The 16123-nt window shown below is 36.3% G+C and overlaps 1 protein-coding gene across 12 annotated transcripts in view; it reads right to left on the bottom strand.

The window, feature by feature from the left end:
* Positions 1–290: 290 nt before the first annotated feature.
* Positions 291–16123, bottom strand: part of nsun3 (NOP2/Sun RNA methyltransferase 3) — a 47899-nt gene continuing 32066 nt past the window's right edge. For 2 of the 12 annotated variants that reach the window (XR_012098939.1, XR_012098932.1), the window contains exons 6-7: positions 8208–14823; positions 291–916 (exon numbers count right to left, since the gene is read on the bottom strand). Coding sequence is in view for 4 of the 12 variants with exons in the window: in XM_073045592.1 (XP_072901693.1) it covers positions 14562–14823 (262 nt within the window). In the remaining 8 variants the exon portion in view is untranslated. Of the gene's footprint in view, positions 917–7669; positions 14824–16123 lie in introns of those variants that run through there. The other 10 variants (XR_012098938.1, XR_012098937.1, XR_012098934.1 and 7 more) reach the window with 10 other exon arrangements.

A 16123-nucleotide genomic window follows, 5' to 3' on the forward strand; every position in this document is an offset into this window, starting at 1 on the left:
AGAGGGCAAAAATAACAACTTTGTGTTATCTTGATTTACAAACCTGCAACTGCATCACAATGTTTCCAAGAAATTATGCGGGTGCACTTTCTCTCTGTAGAGAGGTTTTAAGAAGAGTAGTGCAACCAAGTAGTGCTTGCCTTTCACAGAATGGGGTGCCCTGATTCAGCAGCAAATGAACAGTGTGGTTAGCACGAACAGATGAAAATAAACCCATGTTACGATAGACAAATCATGACCAAAGATAAGGAGAACTTGGAGATTATCTGTAGAACAAAATGAGAATATAACAAAGTCAAAGTTGAGTTTATTGTCATTTGCATAAGTACATGCATGCACAGGTATAATGAAAATTTTACTTGTAGCAGCATCACAGGAACAGTTAGCCTCATTTACTGTAAGTAGCATTCACAGGGAAAAAATAAATTATACATATTTTTACAAGGTGATTAGGTTTGTGCGAATTAATTCAAGAACCAAATGTTTGAAGGAAAATAGCTGTTCTTCTATCTGCTGGTGTGGGTCTTCAGGCTTTTGTAGCTTCTGCCCAAAGGTAGCTGCAAAAGATGACATGGCCTGAATGGTGAAGATCTTTGATGATGAATATTGATTTCTTCATGCACTGCCTCTTGTATATACTACCGAGATGGGAGGGATATGACCATGATGTACAAATGAAAAATGCAGGACTGTTTTAATGAAGTACATACAGTGGTGACTTGCATTTAGATCTAGATCCAAAAATAGGCAAAGTTGGAATAGCACTGAAAATAACAGAAGGGTAGCAAGAGAAATGACATTCTATGTTGGAATCAGGTTCTTTTGGAGGACTGTGAGTTCTCACAGTTCTCTAATACAATCTAATAAAATAAAAACAAAAAAAAATGCTGGAAATACTCAGCATGCCAGGCTGCATCTGTTGAAAGAGAGAAAATGTGTTAAGTTTTCAGGTCAAAATTTTTCTTTTTTTTGATTTAAATTCACAGCTAATTATTTGCAAGAATCTGGCAGTTTTAATAATTGGTGGAGAGGTGAACTTCCTGTTCATTTGATGGCCACAATGCAACAGTCCAGAAGATCTTTAAAGGAATTTGTCCAAAACATTTATTAAACGTGTGCACACATGCTAAATGGGGTTGGAGGATGATTGCACAATACAGGTCTATATAGACAGAATTTAAACTGGGATGACTCCACATTATAATACCAGATTTTACAATGAAAAGGTCTTAAAAGAAGCTGTTATTTTTTGAAAGGTCCAGGAATTTTTCTCTGTGACACACATACAAAATGCTGGAGGAACTCAGAAGCTCAGCATCAAAGGAGGGAAATAAACAACCAACATTTTGGTCAAACTATAGTTTAAAGCAGTATGGACTATAGCAGTATGTTTTCTGGCTTTTGCCCTGATGAAGGGTCTCAACCTGAAATTCTATTTTTCTGAAGCTGCCTGACTTCTGAGTTCCTTCAGCATTTTGTGTGCGTTGCTCAAGATTTCCAGCATCTGCAGAATCTTGTGCCTATGCATCTCTGTGGGGTCGTTTCATGAAGATATCACCTCACACTCACTTGCTTCGCCACTGTGAGATGGGCAGGCTCCGCCTCAACCTGGAGGGGTCTCCTTGGAAGCAGAGTATCAAAGCCGCAGGCCAGCACAGACCTGTACAACTGCTTCCAACAGTAATACTGTTCCAACAATATCTCAGGGGTTTGATATAAATAGAGATACTTACTGTGAGTAAAAGGTCAGGCCAGGTGCTACCAATGCAATTTTAAGCAAGCTTGACCGTGTTCAGGGGGGAAAAAGACAACTGCAGCAGAAATCTTAGCCACTCTTAAAAATAAACCAATAGAGGCAGCTGTTGAAATGAATTTCAATTTGTTGAGATGATGGGTGAAGAGAGAGCATGTCTGACAAACAAATATATATTGGTCAAGAAATGAACACAGTAAAAGGGAAAGAGATTGTGGTGGAGTAACTGCTGCCCTCACACCGCCAATCATTTGTGCCCTGGACCATACGTTTTATTCCAGTGGGGACCATAGTGCAGTCTTTTCATAGGTTCAAGGCAGCACAGAGCCTGTTCAAAAGAAGTGGCTGGCTTTACTGTCAGAACAGCCTTGAGATCCTGCCCCCAGACTCATTCACTTTTCATTTGAATGCTAGTGAATGTCGCTGGCATTTACAGTGCCTTCTGAAAGTATTCCACCCAACTGTTCGTTCACATAAATGAGTACTACAACCAGGGATTTTTATTCATTTACTGTACCTGAGAAGTTTTATTTGTGAATCACATGTTCCTTTTTACCCCACAGTACTGCCCAAAAACAGGGAAAATTGTAAAGCATGAAAATCTAACAGTTCAAAAACTGAAAGGTATTTCAAAAGTATTCATTCCCCTTTTCTCAGTACTAAGTTGAACCACCTCTTGCAGCTATTATAACCAGTATTCTTTTTGGATAAGCCTCTATTATATTTGCATATGTGAGGGAGCAAAATTTGCCCATTCCTCTTTGCTAAATTCCACAGTGGTTAAGGGCAGGACTCTGATTGGGCGACTCAAGAAAATCAATTTTCTTCATTTGAAGCCACTCTGGTAGTGTGCTATGGGTCACTGTTCTGCTGAAAGATGAACTTCCTCCCCAGTTTAAGCTTTTCTGGCGGAGACTAACAGGTTTTATATCCAGGTTCTCTCCGTATTTACCAGCATTCACCTTCCCATCAAGCCTGAACAGATGCTCAGTCCCTGCTGCTGACAAGCTCAGAATCAGAATCAGTATCAGGTTTATTATCACTGGCATGTGTCATGCAATGTATAATATAGTCATGACCAACCTCTCAAAGCATTTCATCATTGTAGATGTAAGTGCTACCGGGCGATAAGTCATTAAGACAGTCCACATTATACTTCTTAGGGACTGGTATAATTGTTGCCTTTTTGAAGCAAGTGGGAACTTCTGCCTGTAGCAGTGAGAGGTTGAGCAAGTGGGAAATTACGCCCGAGTCAGTGAGAGGTTGCTTCCCCGCAGCATGATGCAACCTCCACCATACTTTACAGTAGGGATGGTGTTACCTGGCTGAAACACAGTATTCGATTAGTGTTAAGGCCAAAATGTTCCACGTAGGTCTCAACTGAGCACATGATCTTCTTCCATATCATTACAGTATCTTTGAAGTAATGCACTGAATATGCTTTTTTTTTTGGTCCAGGCTTCTACCTTGCCACTTTTCCATAAATATCCTTTTTGTGCAAGGATTTAGAGATAGTGGCACCATGAACTTCACCTCCATTTGCAGCCACCGACTTTTGCAGTTCACTCAGAGCGACTGTTGTTGACATAGTAGCCTCTCTTCTCCAGTGACTGTTTAGAAGGGAGGGAGCCTGACCTAAGTAGTGTGGCCGTGGTTTCATGTTTTTTCCATGAAGGACTGCAATGTGCTCTGAGGTATGTTCAGTGCCTTTAAGATGATTTTGTACCCTTTCCTGGACCTGTGTTTCTTTATTATCATTTCCCTGACTTATATGTCCTTTTTTCTTCATTTTGGTTTGGTCTGTTGAAAATCTACCATACTACTGAACCTTACAGAGAGAGGGGGTATTTACTCATGTGATCCTCCAATTTTCTACATCAACAAACTGGGTGAGTTGGTAATATACAGTATTGCATTTGAGGAAAGTTAGCATAGTAATTGCAAAGGGGATGAATACTTTTTCAACCTCTCAAGTTTGGTGTTCAAGCTTTAGTAAATCGTTGGCAGGTCTTCAATTGTTTCTTTTGATTTGACATGATGCACAATGTTTTGTAGTTTGGCTCAAAAATCCCACTTCAATATAGTAGTTGTGGGAGCTGAATACTTTTTCAAGACATTGTATATTCGTTCAAAATCACTCAAAAACATTAAAATTATTTTAAAGTGCTTCAGAATTAGATTATACACCTAAAAATGTTAAAACATTTAAGTCAAATAAAAAGCTCTACAAATATTTTCACTAGGTGCCCAGAACAGTCATTAATCAAACTTGACTGGTTGAAGGGAATACAGGATCATTTGGGTTAGTTACTAAGGAACATCTTCTCACTCTTAACACTCTAGCCTACATGGAAAGTTGAAATTAGCCACAGATTTTCATTGATCTGTGAACCAACAGTGGATTCAAGCAGAATTCAGCAATGTGGTACATATACACTGTAGCCATTTACTGGCTAGATCATCACTCTTTCATTCCTGATGGCAAAAGGCTGAAAAGAAAGTAGGCGGAGAAGGGCAGCCTTGCACGACTGCAGATGTACTGGATAGCTTTCCTTCTCCACTCCTTCATTTGGAGTGCAGTACTGATGTCTTTGTAAGGCAACTGTATCCAGTTCTGGATTCCCTCCTTAAAGCCTATTATATACATGTGATATATTCTATCCAAGGCTTCTCCTGTCCAAGCTAATCAGACATGTCCACTAGTTTAGGCAGGTATCCCTGAATGACGCAAGGAAATTAAGAGATTTTCTTTCTGGATAAGGCACACGTTCTGTCAGGATGGATCAACTACCTCAGTACACAATGCCTTGTGCATAATTTATAATTCTCATTCAACAGTGAGGTGGATTACCGGTGCAAGGAGCTGACCGATCACCCATTTCAGAAGGAAAACATAAGCTAACTATATTGCTGTGAGTTTGAAGATCAACTTGGCCGGGTGGAGCAAGCATTACTTCCTTACGGGCATTGGTAAAATAAGTGCTATTTTATGATAAAATGATAGTCACGTTACTGATAATAGGCTTTAATACCAAAATTAACTAAATACAGTTCTTCCAGTTGGTATGATCCGATTCAAATTCATGCCTCCAGATCAGTAGTTTTTCTCCACAATTAAAAGTCCAGCTATATAATCTATAATATTCTGAATCAAAGATACATAAACTAAATCCTGTGTACTGACAGAGACTTAGTAAACTGGTGTTTCTAAAGCAGAGACCAAAATTACTCCAGGGCTCTATAAAAGTCCATTTGTAAATTAATAAAAATTAAGGCACTCAATGCTATGAAAAGATAAGGAATCTTCATGAAAATAAGAACATTGTACTTAATGATGGAGGTCCTCATGAGTATAAATTGACAACATTTAACCAGGTCAGAAATCAAAGTTGGTGAATATAATGTACTCATGTTTTATGACCCAATGTATCAATGAAATGGAAAACAGCTCAGCTTGATTTGATTATATGACCTTGCAGGCATACAAGTGAAAGTTGTAACACCCCCAGACAATTTAATATAGTTTGTCATGTGCTCTTGAATGCAAACTGTTGAGGACAACTACTGTATGAACTTTATTAAACTACATCTAACAACATCCTGGGTCTTAGAAGAGCATTTATATCAGTTGTCCTAACTTCTGTAGATGGCTGCAGCATTCTGGCCCAGCTTCATGCTCAAAGTCATGATACCTATGTATCATTACATTCCCATCTCTCAACACATAGTAGATCCCAAAATAGCACAGTTATTCCGCTAGAACAATACTCCTCACCCAACTCTCCATTACAAGCTGGGTATTCACTGGTTGTGGACTTCACCAACATGGCTAGATTGAATGCCCTGTGAACTGAGTGGTTTACTAATTGATTTCAGAGGGGAGCTAAGAGTTAACAGCATTATACTAGGTCTTGAGGTGGGATGACTTTTAGTCTGGACAAAGTGAAGATGGCAGATTTCTTCCCTGACAGACATTAGTGAACTAGCTGGGTTTAAAATAAAATGTAAACAGTCGTTTAAGGTAAATTAACAATGGCCATAGGCTAAACATATGGTATGAGTTGGGTGCTATGCTAGAATGGTGTTAGCATTTGTGCTGAGTTTCTATTGGCAGAATTTGAGGAAAGAATGTTATAAATGTGCATTGAAAGTGTAAAAATATCTATTATTGAAGCCTAGAGGTCTAATGACACAATATATAGACGACACAAGAGGTGTATTCCTTCAACAGCATCACTGTTGAAGCTGAGTGTTTGTGCATTATCGCAGACTTTCCTTGGAGAATTACATGATGTAGTGGACAGTTCAACGCTGAAAAATAGTCTAACAGTGCAACAGCCCACAACGTGATTGGTAACTCCACAGCTATAACCAACTATGTAATAAATAACAGGTTCTACTCATTATAGATTTAATACAAAAAGTACTAGGCCCAGAAAAATCATTAAGGATATTAATTTTGCAAAGGAGGCTTTAAATCCATTAAAAATATTTTGAATATCTTTGCCTTTAAGTATGCCGATAAACGTATTGCTTAAATCTTTAATCCAGAATTCCTGCTGGCAAGGTTTTCCTTTTATCTAACTTTACTATTAAATCACTTAACTAAGGTTACAGATGAGAGGGTCAGTCTGAGTCATTGTATCATTATCCCACTCCATCATACATAAATAGATCTAATCACCTAAGATTGAGGTACTCATAACACAAAGGGCAAAGCAAAATGTGAGCTTTTATCAGATCTCAACTGAAAGAGATCATTTTGTAATACATCATTTTAAACATGGTGCAGCTGCAATTTTGGAAAAAGTTCTTGCTTTTTTAACATTATTCAATTATTAAATTTTCAAGCAGCAACGTCAAGGGTCTTGACTGATAGTAGCACCCAAAAAGATAATAGATGATGGACAGAATTTCACTTAAGACTATTTATTTTGTGCCAAAAAATTAGCAGACAGGAGTTGAATTACATTAAGATTAAGATTCCTGATGTCGCTTCAATATTGTTGGCTATAAGCCATATGGGCAATTGACTCATTACAACTTCAGAAATAGCTCAATGATTTAAAGCCAGAATCATCTCAGCAATCTTATTCCGTCCACATCAGATTTCATTTATTTGCACAAAAACCCTCAAATCTAACAACATCCCACTGGTCAACAATTTACTCTATTGTTTTCAAATGTTTGTACTTCCTACTGTGGATTAAGTGGAATTTTTGTACAAAATTAATGTATTTGAGATAGGCGGGGTATTGAAATATTGCAAGCATTTACCACAGTTGAATATTGAGGTGGGAGAAATGGCAAGAAGCAGTGATCGTTTTGTTGGAATGATGTAGCTCTCAGACTTGTATAAGTGCTCCATTTGGAAATTTTAAGGCATTGTTAAAGAACTTCATAAAGTGAGAGATCTAATAGTTGTATAGAAGCAGAAAACAATAAAACTTTCTGCAAGATATGTGGCAAAGAAAATGTGAAGTGCAAGGTTCTCTTTGACTATCAGTGTGTGTATTGTCTGGAAATATATTCCGCTGCACTGACATTGATATCAATATAGCTGAGTATACTGGAAATGCATGTGTAGAGGTTAGGACAACCATTAGTGAACAGCTGTATGTGTCCAACAAAAATTAGTCTCAAGTGCTGGAGGAAGGAGGTGTTAGTGGATCTAAATGCAATGCACCTCTTTCTTTTAAGCGCAGACCAATGCCAAAATAAATTCATCAGCCTAAAGTGGGTAAACAGTGAAACACACTAGTTATGTGATTTTTTTCCTTGAGCACCTTGGACAGCAACACACAATTCACCATACTAAAAGCAACGGACAGTCCGAATCGTAAGTGGATAAAGCACATATAGCTGATGAGTATAAGAGATGCATTAGGAGAATCTGAGGACAGGGTGGGGAAGAGCTAGTCAAAAGTCAGGTTTATTGTTAAATGCACAAGTACATATATGCAGAGGGGCAAAAAAAATTCTTACTTGCAGAAGCATCAAAGGCAAATAGCATCATATAAGCAGTATTCACAGAAAAAACTCAACGTAATTGTACATAACTTTTTCAAGGAAATAATAACAAAAGCATGTCCATTTTAGTACAAAATGGTAAAGTAGTCAGTGTTTGCTAAACTATAGTGATAATGATACAGCATGTTAATGCTGAGTGTACCTACTGATGCAGATTAGTAGGCCTGACCAGTTTGCTTCTGATTGCCAGATTTTATCTAAATCTGCATTGTTTAACACCTCTACAGTTTGGAGTGATTTGCACTCTTTATTTGGTCACTACTGAAGATGATAGTTTGGGTCAATCTATATGGAAGAAAAAAGGATACAGTACAGCTTTCGGGAAGGAATATAACAGTTGTAAATGCAGTTTCTTACAAAGTATAAAATACTTCATGAATGAACAGAGTGTAAAAATGAAAATCATGGTTTTCCAAGGTTTTACCTGTTAAATTTGATGATCTTTTTAGGTTTCTTTTTCTCTTTAGAAAAACCCTGGTAAGTTTTAATGAATGGCTCTCGCTGTTGTTAAGAATCCAGAGAAACAGACATATTAGTTAAATAATTCTATCATAACTGCAGGTTTACACCACAAAAGAAGCCAGACATATTCCTGTCTCACATTGAAGGCTATTCTTTCTCATATCCATCAAAAGTATTCTGTGTTGAGGCAGCTTATCATTGCTTTGTATAGCATGCCCATTACTTGTGCTCCCTAGATGGCCTGCGCTGTCCCAGAAATGAATTGAAGTGCTAATATCAGCTGAAGATGACAAGTTGCTGAGGCCCATCACATACTATGAAAACTAGGCTATCGGAATGTTATTAGAATTCAATAGCAATAAGGCTATTCCTCCCATAATCTGTTCAGAATGAATCATAGTGTAAGCCAGGACTAATGCATGTCAAATGAGATATATTCCAATGATGAATTGAAATACAGCTTGTGCTCACAAATATGGAAAATATTGTCCTATAAAACACCCTTAATGGATCATCTAGTAAGCAACTGAACCATGTTTCTTAGATTTGCCCCGGAACTGTGTGCAGTGAGCTGATCTGCATCAGTGTAACAATGACATTACTAAAACATGACCTGCTGAATTTGATCTTAAGAACTTTTTAAAAGCTATTATTAATGCTTTTTGAGATAGTGATTTAGATGCATATCATATTTTTTACTGAGTTAAGTATTGTATGTAATTAGTTTTGCTACAACAAGTGTATGGGACATTGGAAAAAAAGTTGAATTTCCCCATGGGGATGAATAAAGTATCTATCTATTTCTTTCCAGAGCAACATCATTATTAAGAATGCTTTTTTTTAAAAAAAGCAGCCTACTGGATACAATAAATTTCTTCGTCAAATTTTAACGTACAGAATACAACTACTTTTCAAGAATCAAATGATTTACCCTTTGTCAAGTCAAGACAAGATTATGTACATTTACTTATTTATTAAGACACACAGTGTGGAATAGGCACTTCTGGCCCTTCAAGCCATGCTGCCAGCAACTTACCAATTTAACCCTAGCCTAATCATGGGACAATTTACAATGTCCAATTAACCTACTAACTGGTACATCTTTGGACTGTGGGAGGGAACTGGAGCACATGCTTTGCATGGGGAGGACGTACAAATTCCTTACAGAGGACGCCAGGATTGAATGCCAAACTCCAACACCACAAGCACCCCACTAACTGCTATGCTACCATGGCACCCTGTGCACAGGTATGGTGAGGTGCAGGTACCATGAAAAGCTTGTAGGACAGGCACATAGGCTCAGATATAGGTTCCTTGTCTCTCCAATGCCATTTTAGTGTTTGTTATAACCTGTAAGCTGATTGAAAAAGTTTCTTTTAGTGAACAAACATTTAATCTGATCAATTAAGGGTAAAAAATTCACCTTGAATAACTCTTTATGATTTTTTGTAATTTTAATCCCCAAGTATATAAAAAAGTCATTAACTAATTTAAAAGGTAAATTTCCATAAATTGGAACCTGTCTATTTAAGGGGAACAATTAACTCTTATTAAGATTCAATTTATATCCGGAAAAATTACTAAACTGAGCCAACAATGATATTACTGCAGGAATGGATTTCTCAGGATCAGAAATGTATAATAACAAGTCATCTGCGTATAGTGATAACTTATGTATATCCATCCCGCGAGTAATGCCAGAAATGTTAGGTGATTCTCTAATAGCAATTGCCAAAGGTTCCAAAGCAATATCAAATAATAATGGACTAAGAGGACAGCCTTGCCTGGTACCCCGAAATAAATGAAAAAATGGTCACCATTGTCTTTATCTCTGATAGGTCGGATTAATGCTATTAAGATGATTATTTTACCCAAGTTCTTATATATATTTCAAGCGGTACCAATTTTTATTCTGAAATCCTTTTTTGACAATGTTGATTCAAAAATTTCCTCATATATAGGCAGAATAAAAATCCTAGATTAGGTAAAAGATACTTACAGAAGTCAAAGAAGGAAGGTGGATTGGCATTGCCTAATTTTAGATTTTATTATTGGGCAATTAATATTCGATATTTGAAATGTTGGTTAAGAGATTGGGATTTATCTCCTAGCCCTCATTGGGTAAATCTGTAAACTAAATCTGTACAAGGGTTTTCATTGGGTTCTATTTTAGGGACCTCTCTTCCCTTTGCTCTTTCTAAATTGCCGAAACGAATTGACAATCCGATAGTCAAACACACTTTACGTATATGGTTTCAATTTCAGAAATTTTTTGGGTTGAATGAATTTGTTTTAACTATTCCTATTGTATCCAATTTCTTTTTTCATTTATGGACCAAGCTTATTCAGCTTGGAAGACTAAAGGTATACTACGATTTTCTGATTAATTTTTGGATAACTGTTTTATGTCTTTTGAACAATTATCTAATAAATATAATTTGCCTAGATCTCATTTTTTTTTTAGATATTTACAGATTAGGAATTTCTTAAACACTGTACTTCCTATCTTTCCAAATCTTGATTCTTTGGGTATTTTGGAGAAATTGTTAGAATTTAATCCTTTTCAGAAAGATGTAATATCAAATGTTTACAATATAATTATGAAAATACGTTCAGAGGCCTTTTAAAAGATTAAAAATGATTGGGAAAGAGAACTTAACTTTACTATCCCTATTGAGAATTGGGATAAAATTCTTCATTTAGTTAATTTATCCTCTATATGTGCTAAACATTCATTGATACGGTTTAAAGTTGTGCACAGGACTCATATGTCCAAGGATAAATTGGCTCGTTTTTATTCCCATATAAATCCTATATGTGACAGATGTCATTCTGAGATAGCTTCTTTAACTCATATGCTTTGGTCATGTCCGCTTTTGAAAAAATATTGGAAAGACATTTTTGATATTATTTCTACGGTATTGAACATTGATTTACAACCTCATCCTATTACTGCAATCTTTGGTTTACCAATGATGGAATCAATCCGTTTATCTTCTTCTGCTTGTCGGATGATTGCATTTCTTACATTAATGGCTAGAAGATCTATTTTGTTGAATTGGAAATAAATTAATCCCCCTACCATATTTCATTGGTTCCTGCAGTCATAGAATTAGTATTATTATTTCCAATGCAACATTAAACCTTCATATTTGATGCTAACCCCTACTACCATCAATGTATCTGGGGTTGAGAAGGTAAACAGCTTCAAGTTCCTTGGCATCCACATCATCGAGGACCTCACGTGGTCTGTACACACCAGCTGTGTGGTGAAAAAGGCACCGCAGTGCTTCTTTCACCTCAGACGATTGAGTAAATTTGGTATGGGCCCCAAATCCTCAGAACTTTCTACAGGGGCACAATTGAGAGCATCCTGACTGGCTGCATCACTGCCTGGTATGGGAACTGTACCTCCCTTAATCGCAGGACTACGCAGAGTGTGGTGTGGACGGCCCAGCGCTTCTGTAGTTGTGAACGTCCCATGATTCAGGACATTTACAAGGACAGGTGTGTAAAAAGGACCTGTAGGATCACTGGGGACCCAAGCCATCCCAACCACAATCTATTCCAGCTGCTACCATCCGGGAAGCAGTACCACAGCATAAAAGCCAGGACCAATAGGCTCCGGGACAGCTTCTTCCACCAGGCCATCAGACAGATTAACTCACGGTGATTTGAGTGTACTCTGTATTACATTGACAGTTCTATTTATTATAAATTACTATGACTGCACATGGCACATTTAGATGGAGACGTAACATAAAGATTTTTACTCATGTATGTGAAGGATGTAAGAAATAAAGTCAATTCAATTCTAGTTCAACTGCAAGACCCAGATTAAAAGAGGTCAGTATAAATCCAGTGGTATTGTTTCCTCAGATACAGGATTTGAAAAGGGTGGGACATAACAACCTCCTGGAAAAAATCTGAAGTTATTGATATCTTCTGTCTGCATCAATAAATAGGGGTCTTTACTATTTGTTAATGAAATGTACAAAAGTAATTGTGTGGAGAAACTGTATAAAATTTATTATGATTATATTTTCCTTTCGCTAAATGGTGAAGATAGGACAAGCATATTGAGTAGTAACAGAATCATCTCTCCTTCATGCCCAAAGTAAATCACCAGTTCAAAAAATGAATGCTGTAGTATTACAACAGAGAAAAGAAACCTTTTCTCCAGATATGGCAAAGTGTGTGTTCTTGCTTTTTTCTCTCTAAGAAATTGATGATATTTTGTCACTTCAGGTGGTTAACTAAATGCATTGCTGGTGGTATGAAAACTAAGAGTTAAAAAAAGAAATTAAAGGTTAACCTAATTTACACCTTTTCTTCTTACTAGATAACATTGACATGGCATTTAGCACTAACAAAAAGAACTGCTCAAATTAATAGCAATACTTAAGATGTTTATTCAGAGCCTCTTCCTCAATTTGAATAATGATTCATTATTTCCAGAATGTATTGTTAGTGATTTTGAGATTTGTAAATTGAAATTCAAACTGAAAAAAAATTCTCATACACACATAACCTATTTAGTCTTTTCTAAGTATTCTTTGTAGATGCGCTCAGCTTTCTTTGAATTACCAAATTATTTGCAACTGTAAAATAATGCACAAAATCCTTCCTCTTTTGCTAGTTGTGTTTCTTTGCTAACATGAATTTATTACCATTAATGTTTATGAATATAAATATATTAAATATTCACAGATTTCCTTTAAATTGTTTTCACATTTACACAAAATTATCAAAATTCAAAATAGCAACTTACTTTAAAATATTGAATACTGGTTTACAAGGTATCGTTGGCAGACTTTTAGGTTTGATGTTAGTTGTATTTAATTAAATTTGTGACTTAATAGGCACAATGACATAAAACTGAAGCTACATGCAGTAGTAACCCCTCGACCACCTGAGTTTGCTCTACCATTCGATACAATCATGGCTGAGCATCCAATTTCAGTATCCTGTTCCTAGTTTTCTCTCCATATTTCTCAATCGTTTAACTCTAAGAAATACAGTACTGTATATCCAATTCCTCCTTAAATATTTAATTATTTTCTTTCAACAGCTTTTTCTGATGTAGACTTCCATAGGTTTACCAACCTCATGGTGAAGTAAATTGTCCTCAGCTCAGTCTTGCATAGTTTACCTATTAGCTCTACATTGTGACTCCTGGTCCTGGACTACCCTGCCATCAGCAACATCCTTCCTGCATATAATCTGTCTAGTCCTGTTCGTATTTGTAAAAATTTCCCTCTCAAACATCTAAAGTCTGAGAATGTAAGCCCATTTGACCACCTCTCTTCATACATCAATCCTGCCATCCCAGGCATTAGTCTGGCGACTTTTGCTAAAACTCCCTCCACAGCAAAAACAACCTTCTTCAGATACTGAAGAAGTCTGAACTCAATACTCAAGGTACTTACTTACCGAAGCCCTGTATAAATGAAACAAGATATCCACGCTACTCTCTTCTTTTTAAATATTGGGGGTGGGGGGGAAGGGTGTGTGTTTCCGTCCATCCGGGTGGAGTCATCAGTCGCCATCATCACAAGCTTTTTGCACCGATGTTTTTGGTGATTGCTCATCGTATGGCATGTCTTGGGCACCTGAAACCTGGCGGAGCCCACTCCTCTCCAGGTTATTTTTTACGAGGTCGAGTTGCTAGCTCGACATTCAACCCAGGCACGGATGGAGAGCGTGGAAGGGAGCCAGCCGGATTCGAACTCGGGACCTCTTGCCCCGAAGTCCAGCGCTGATGCCAGTACACCACCAGCTAGCCAAATATTAGGATAGTGTCAGCTTTTTCTCCAATAACTCCAAAGTTTAAAAAATGTTGGAAAATACCCACAATTTTTAGGACTACGCCTTTAAGTACCATGGGATGCAGAATATTAGGCTTCAGGAAATTACTGATCTTTGTATTACCTAGAATCTCATTAACTGTAAATGACAATTCTGGTATTCCACACAATCTCTATCATGATTTTCAGCAAAATAACACCAGAACTATTTCAGTCACAAAACACCATATTTTACAAAATAGTAAAATAGTACCATATTCTGTAAAGTATTAAAGTTAACTTAATCTTTCCTTTTTAAGTAATTACAAAAAAGTAATTATTAATAATTCTGTAAATCTTTCACATCTGAAAATTTGAACTTTATAAATGTATATAATTACTTGATGTGCAAGGCAAATTAAAAAATTTCTGCAAGTTAACTTAAATATTTACAAAAGTCTTAAATTAGCTCAGCCTATTATGTTATTATCATGCATATCCATCTTCTGAGCTCGTACCTTGATTTCAAGTCAATGTGTCTTCCATAATTTGCTGACATACATTGGGCCCCAAGTTTTATCCTTTTCAGGCACAACTAACAGTCCATGCTGTACACCTTCAGCAAATGTAAAGCTATGAACAAGGGAACATGCCAAGTCTGTTAAATCCACAGTTTGAACGTTGTCACAAGAATTCAGAAGAGAGGCCACAACATCATCATTTTCTGCTCGAGATAGTGTACATGTAGAATAAACCATTGTCCCTCCAGGACACAACGCCCCAAGAGCTGACCTGCAAGTCACCAGTAAAAGGTTAAGTCACATAAGTTATGTCAAATACATAACAGAAATTAAAAAAACACATTATTTTTGTAATTATACAATATCTTTAGATAAAGAATTCTCTCTGTTGGGGCATTCTAAAATGTGTTTCAAGTCATGCCCTTGTACATCTCAATAATTCTGGCTCTATCAATATTAAACCACAGGTAGATATACTGAAACAGTTTGGAAGTAAATATATATATATTTTAAAATCAAGTGAAATTAGAGTTTGTGTCAGTAATAAACCAGAAAATTTAGAAGAAATCTCATTTTAAAGTTTCTTCCCAAATGAAGTTAACATTGCAAGCCTATGTCATATACAAGTTTCACAACTGTGCATTGCTAGCCGCTGTCTAATGAAAGTAATCTATCAAGAAGAAAATTGTGGTTTCAGTTCTTCTGGATTATTTTTAGAACATCTTTTTTATATTCGCATAATTTTTACCATGCATTGCTTTAATAAGAGGCTTAACAATTTAAAATAAACAGATTAATTTAAACTGCTGATCAATGTGAAAAATGTAGACTTATGGAAATGAAATGTGTTAAATAACACAAGAAACATTAACAGTACTTTCAGAGTTATATACTGCACGTTTACAATTTTAGGTCAACCTTTTAATAAACATGCATGAGCTTTTTAATAGCATTTTTCAATCCAGTTTATGCATTCCAATTGTGGAGCCTGAATAACCATTGTTGCTTGGACGTAATTGAAACAAACCTTTAAATCTTATTTGACTTTTGAAGCAATGGCTGTGTTACTAACTCTGTTAGATACACATCAGTTTAGAATACAAAATTAATTACCATTAAAGTACTTCAGCATGCTAAAGACACAGGACTTGACACGTAATGACGTAATATATCAACCAATGGAAAAAGTTTATATGCAATTAATTCCATTATTAATATTAACAATAAAATGGCAATCATCTGAAACAAATCTCAAAGTTAACTATTCTACCAGACAGTGTGGTATTTGGAATTTTGCAGTATGCAGCTCTCCACATAAATCTCCTTCTAAATTAGTTTCTGGAATTGTGAGTTCCTGAAAAACAACCAATTAAGTAAAAAAGAGATGATTCAATAAGAATGGAATTGTTATTTCCACTGATTACAAAACACTTTTAAAGAATTGGTATTTGCACTTTAGCTATTACATTTTATCTTTTCAGGTTCCTGGTTGGCAACAAACATATTGGAGAAAGCAGCTTCTGTAACAATGTGATGTATTATTACAGAGTTGATATCCAAAGTATACCAAA

This window comes from Hemitrygon akajei, chromosome 5 (genome assembly GCF_048418815.1).
Source record: "Hemitrygon akajei chromosome 5, sHemAka1.3, whole genome shotgun sequence".
NCBI classification, from domain to species: domain Eukaryota; kingdom Metazoa; phylum Chordata; class Chondrichthyes; order Myliobatiformes; family Dasyatidae; genus Hemitrygon; species Hemitrygon akajei.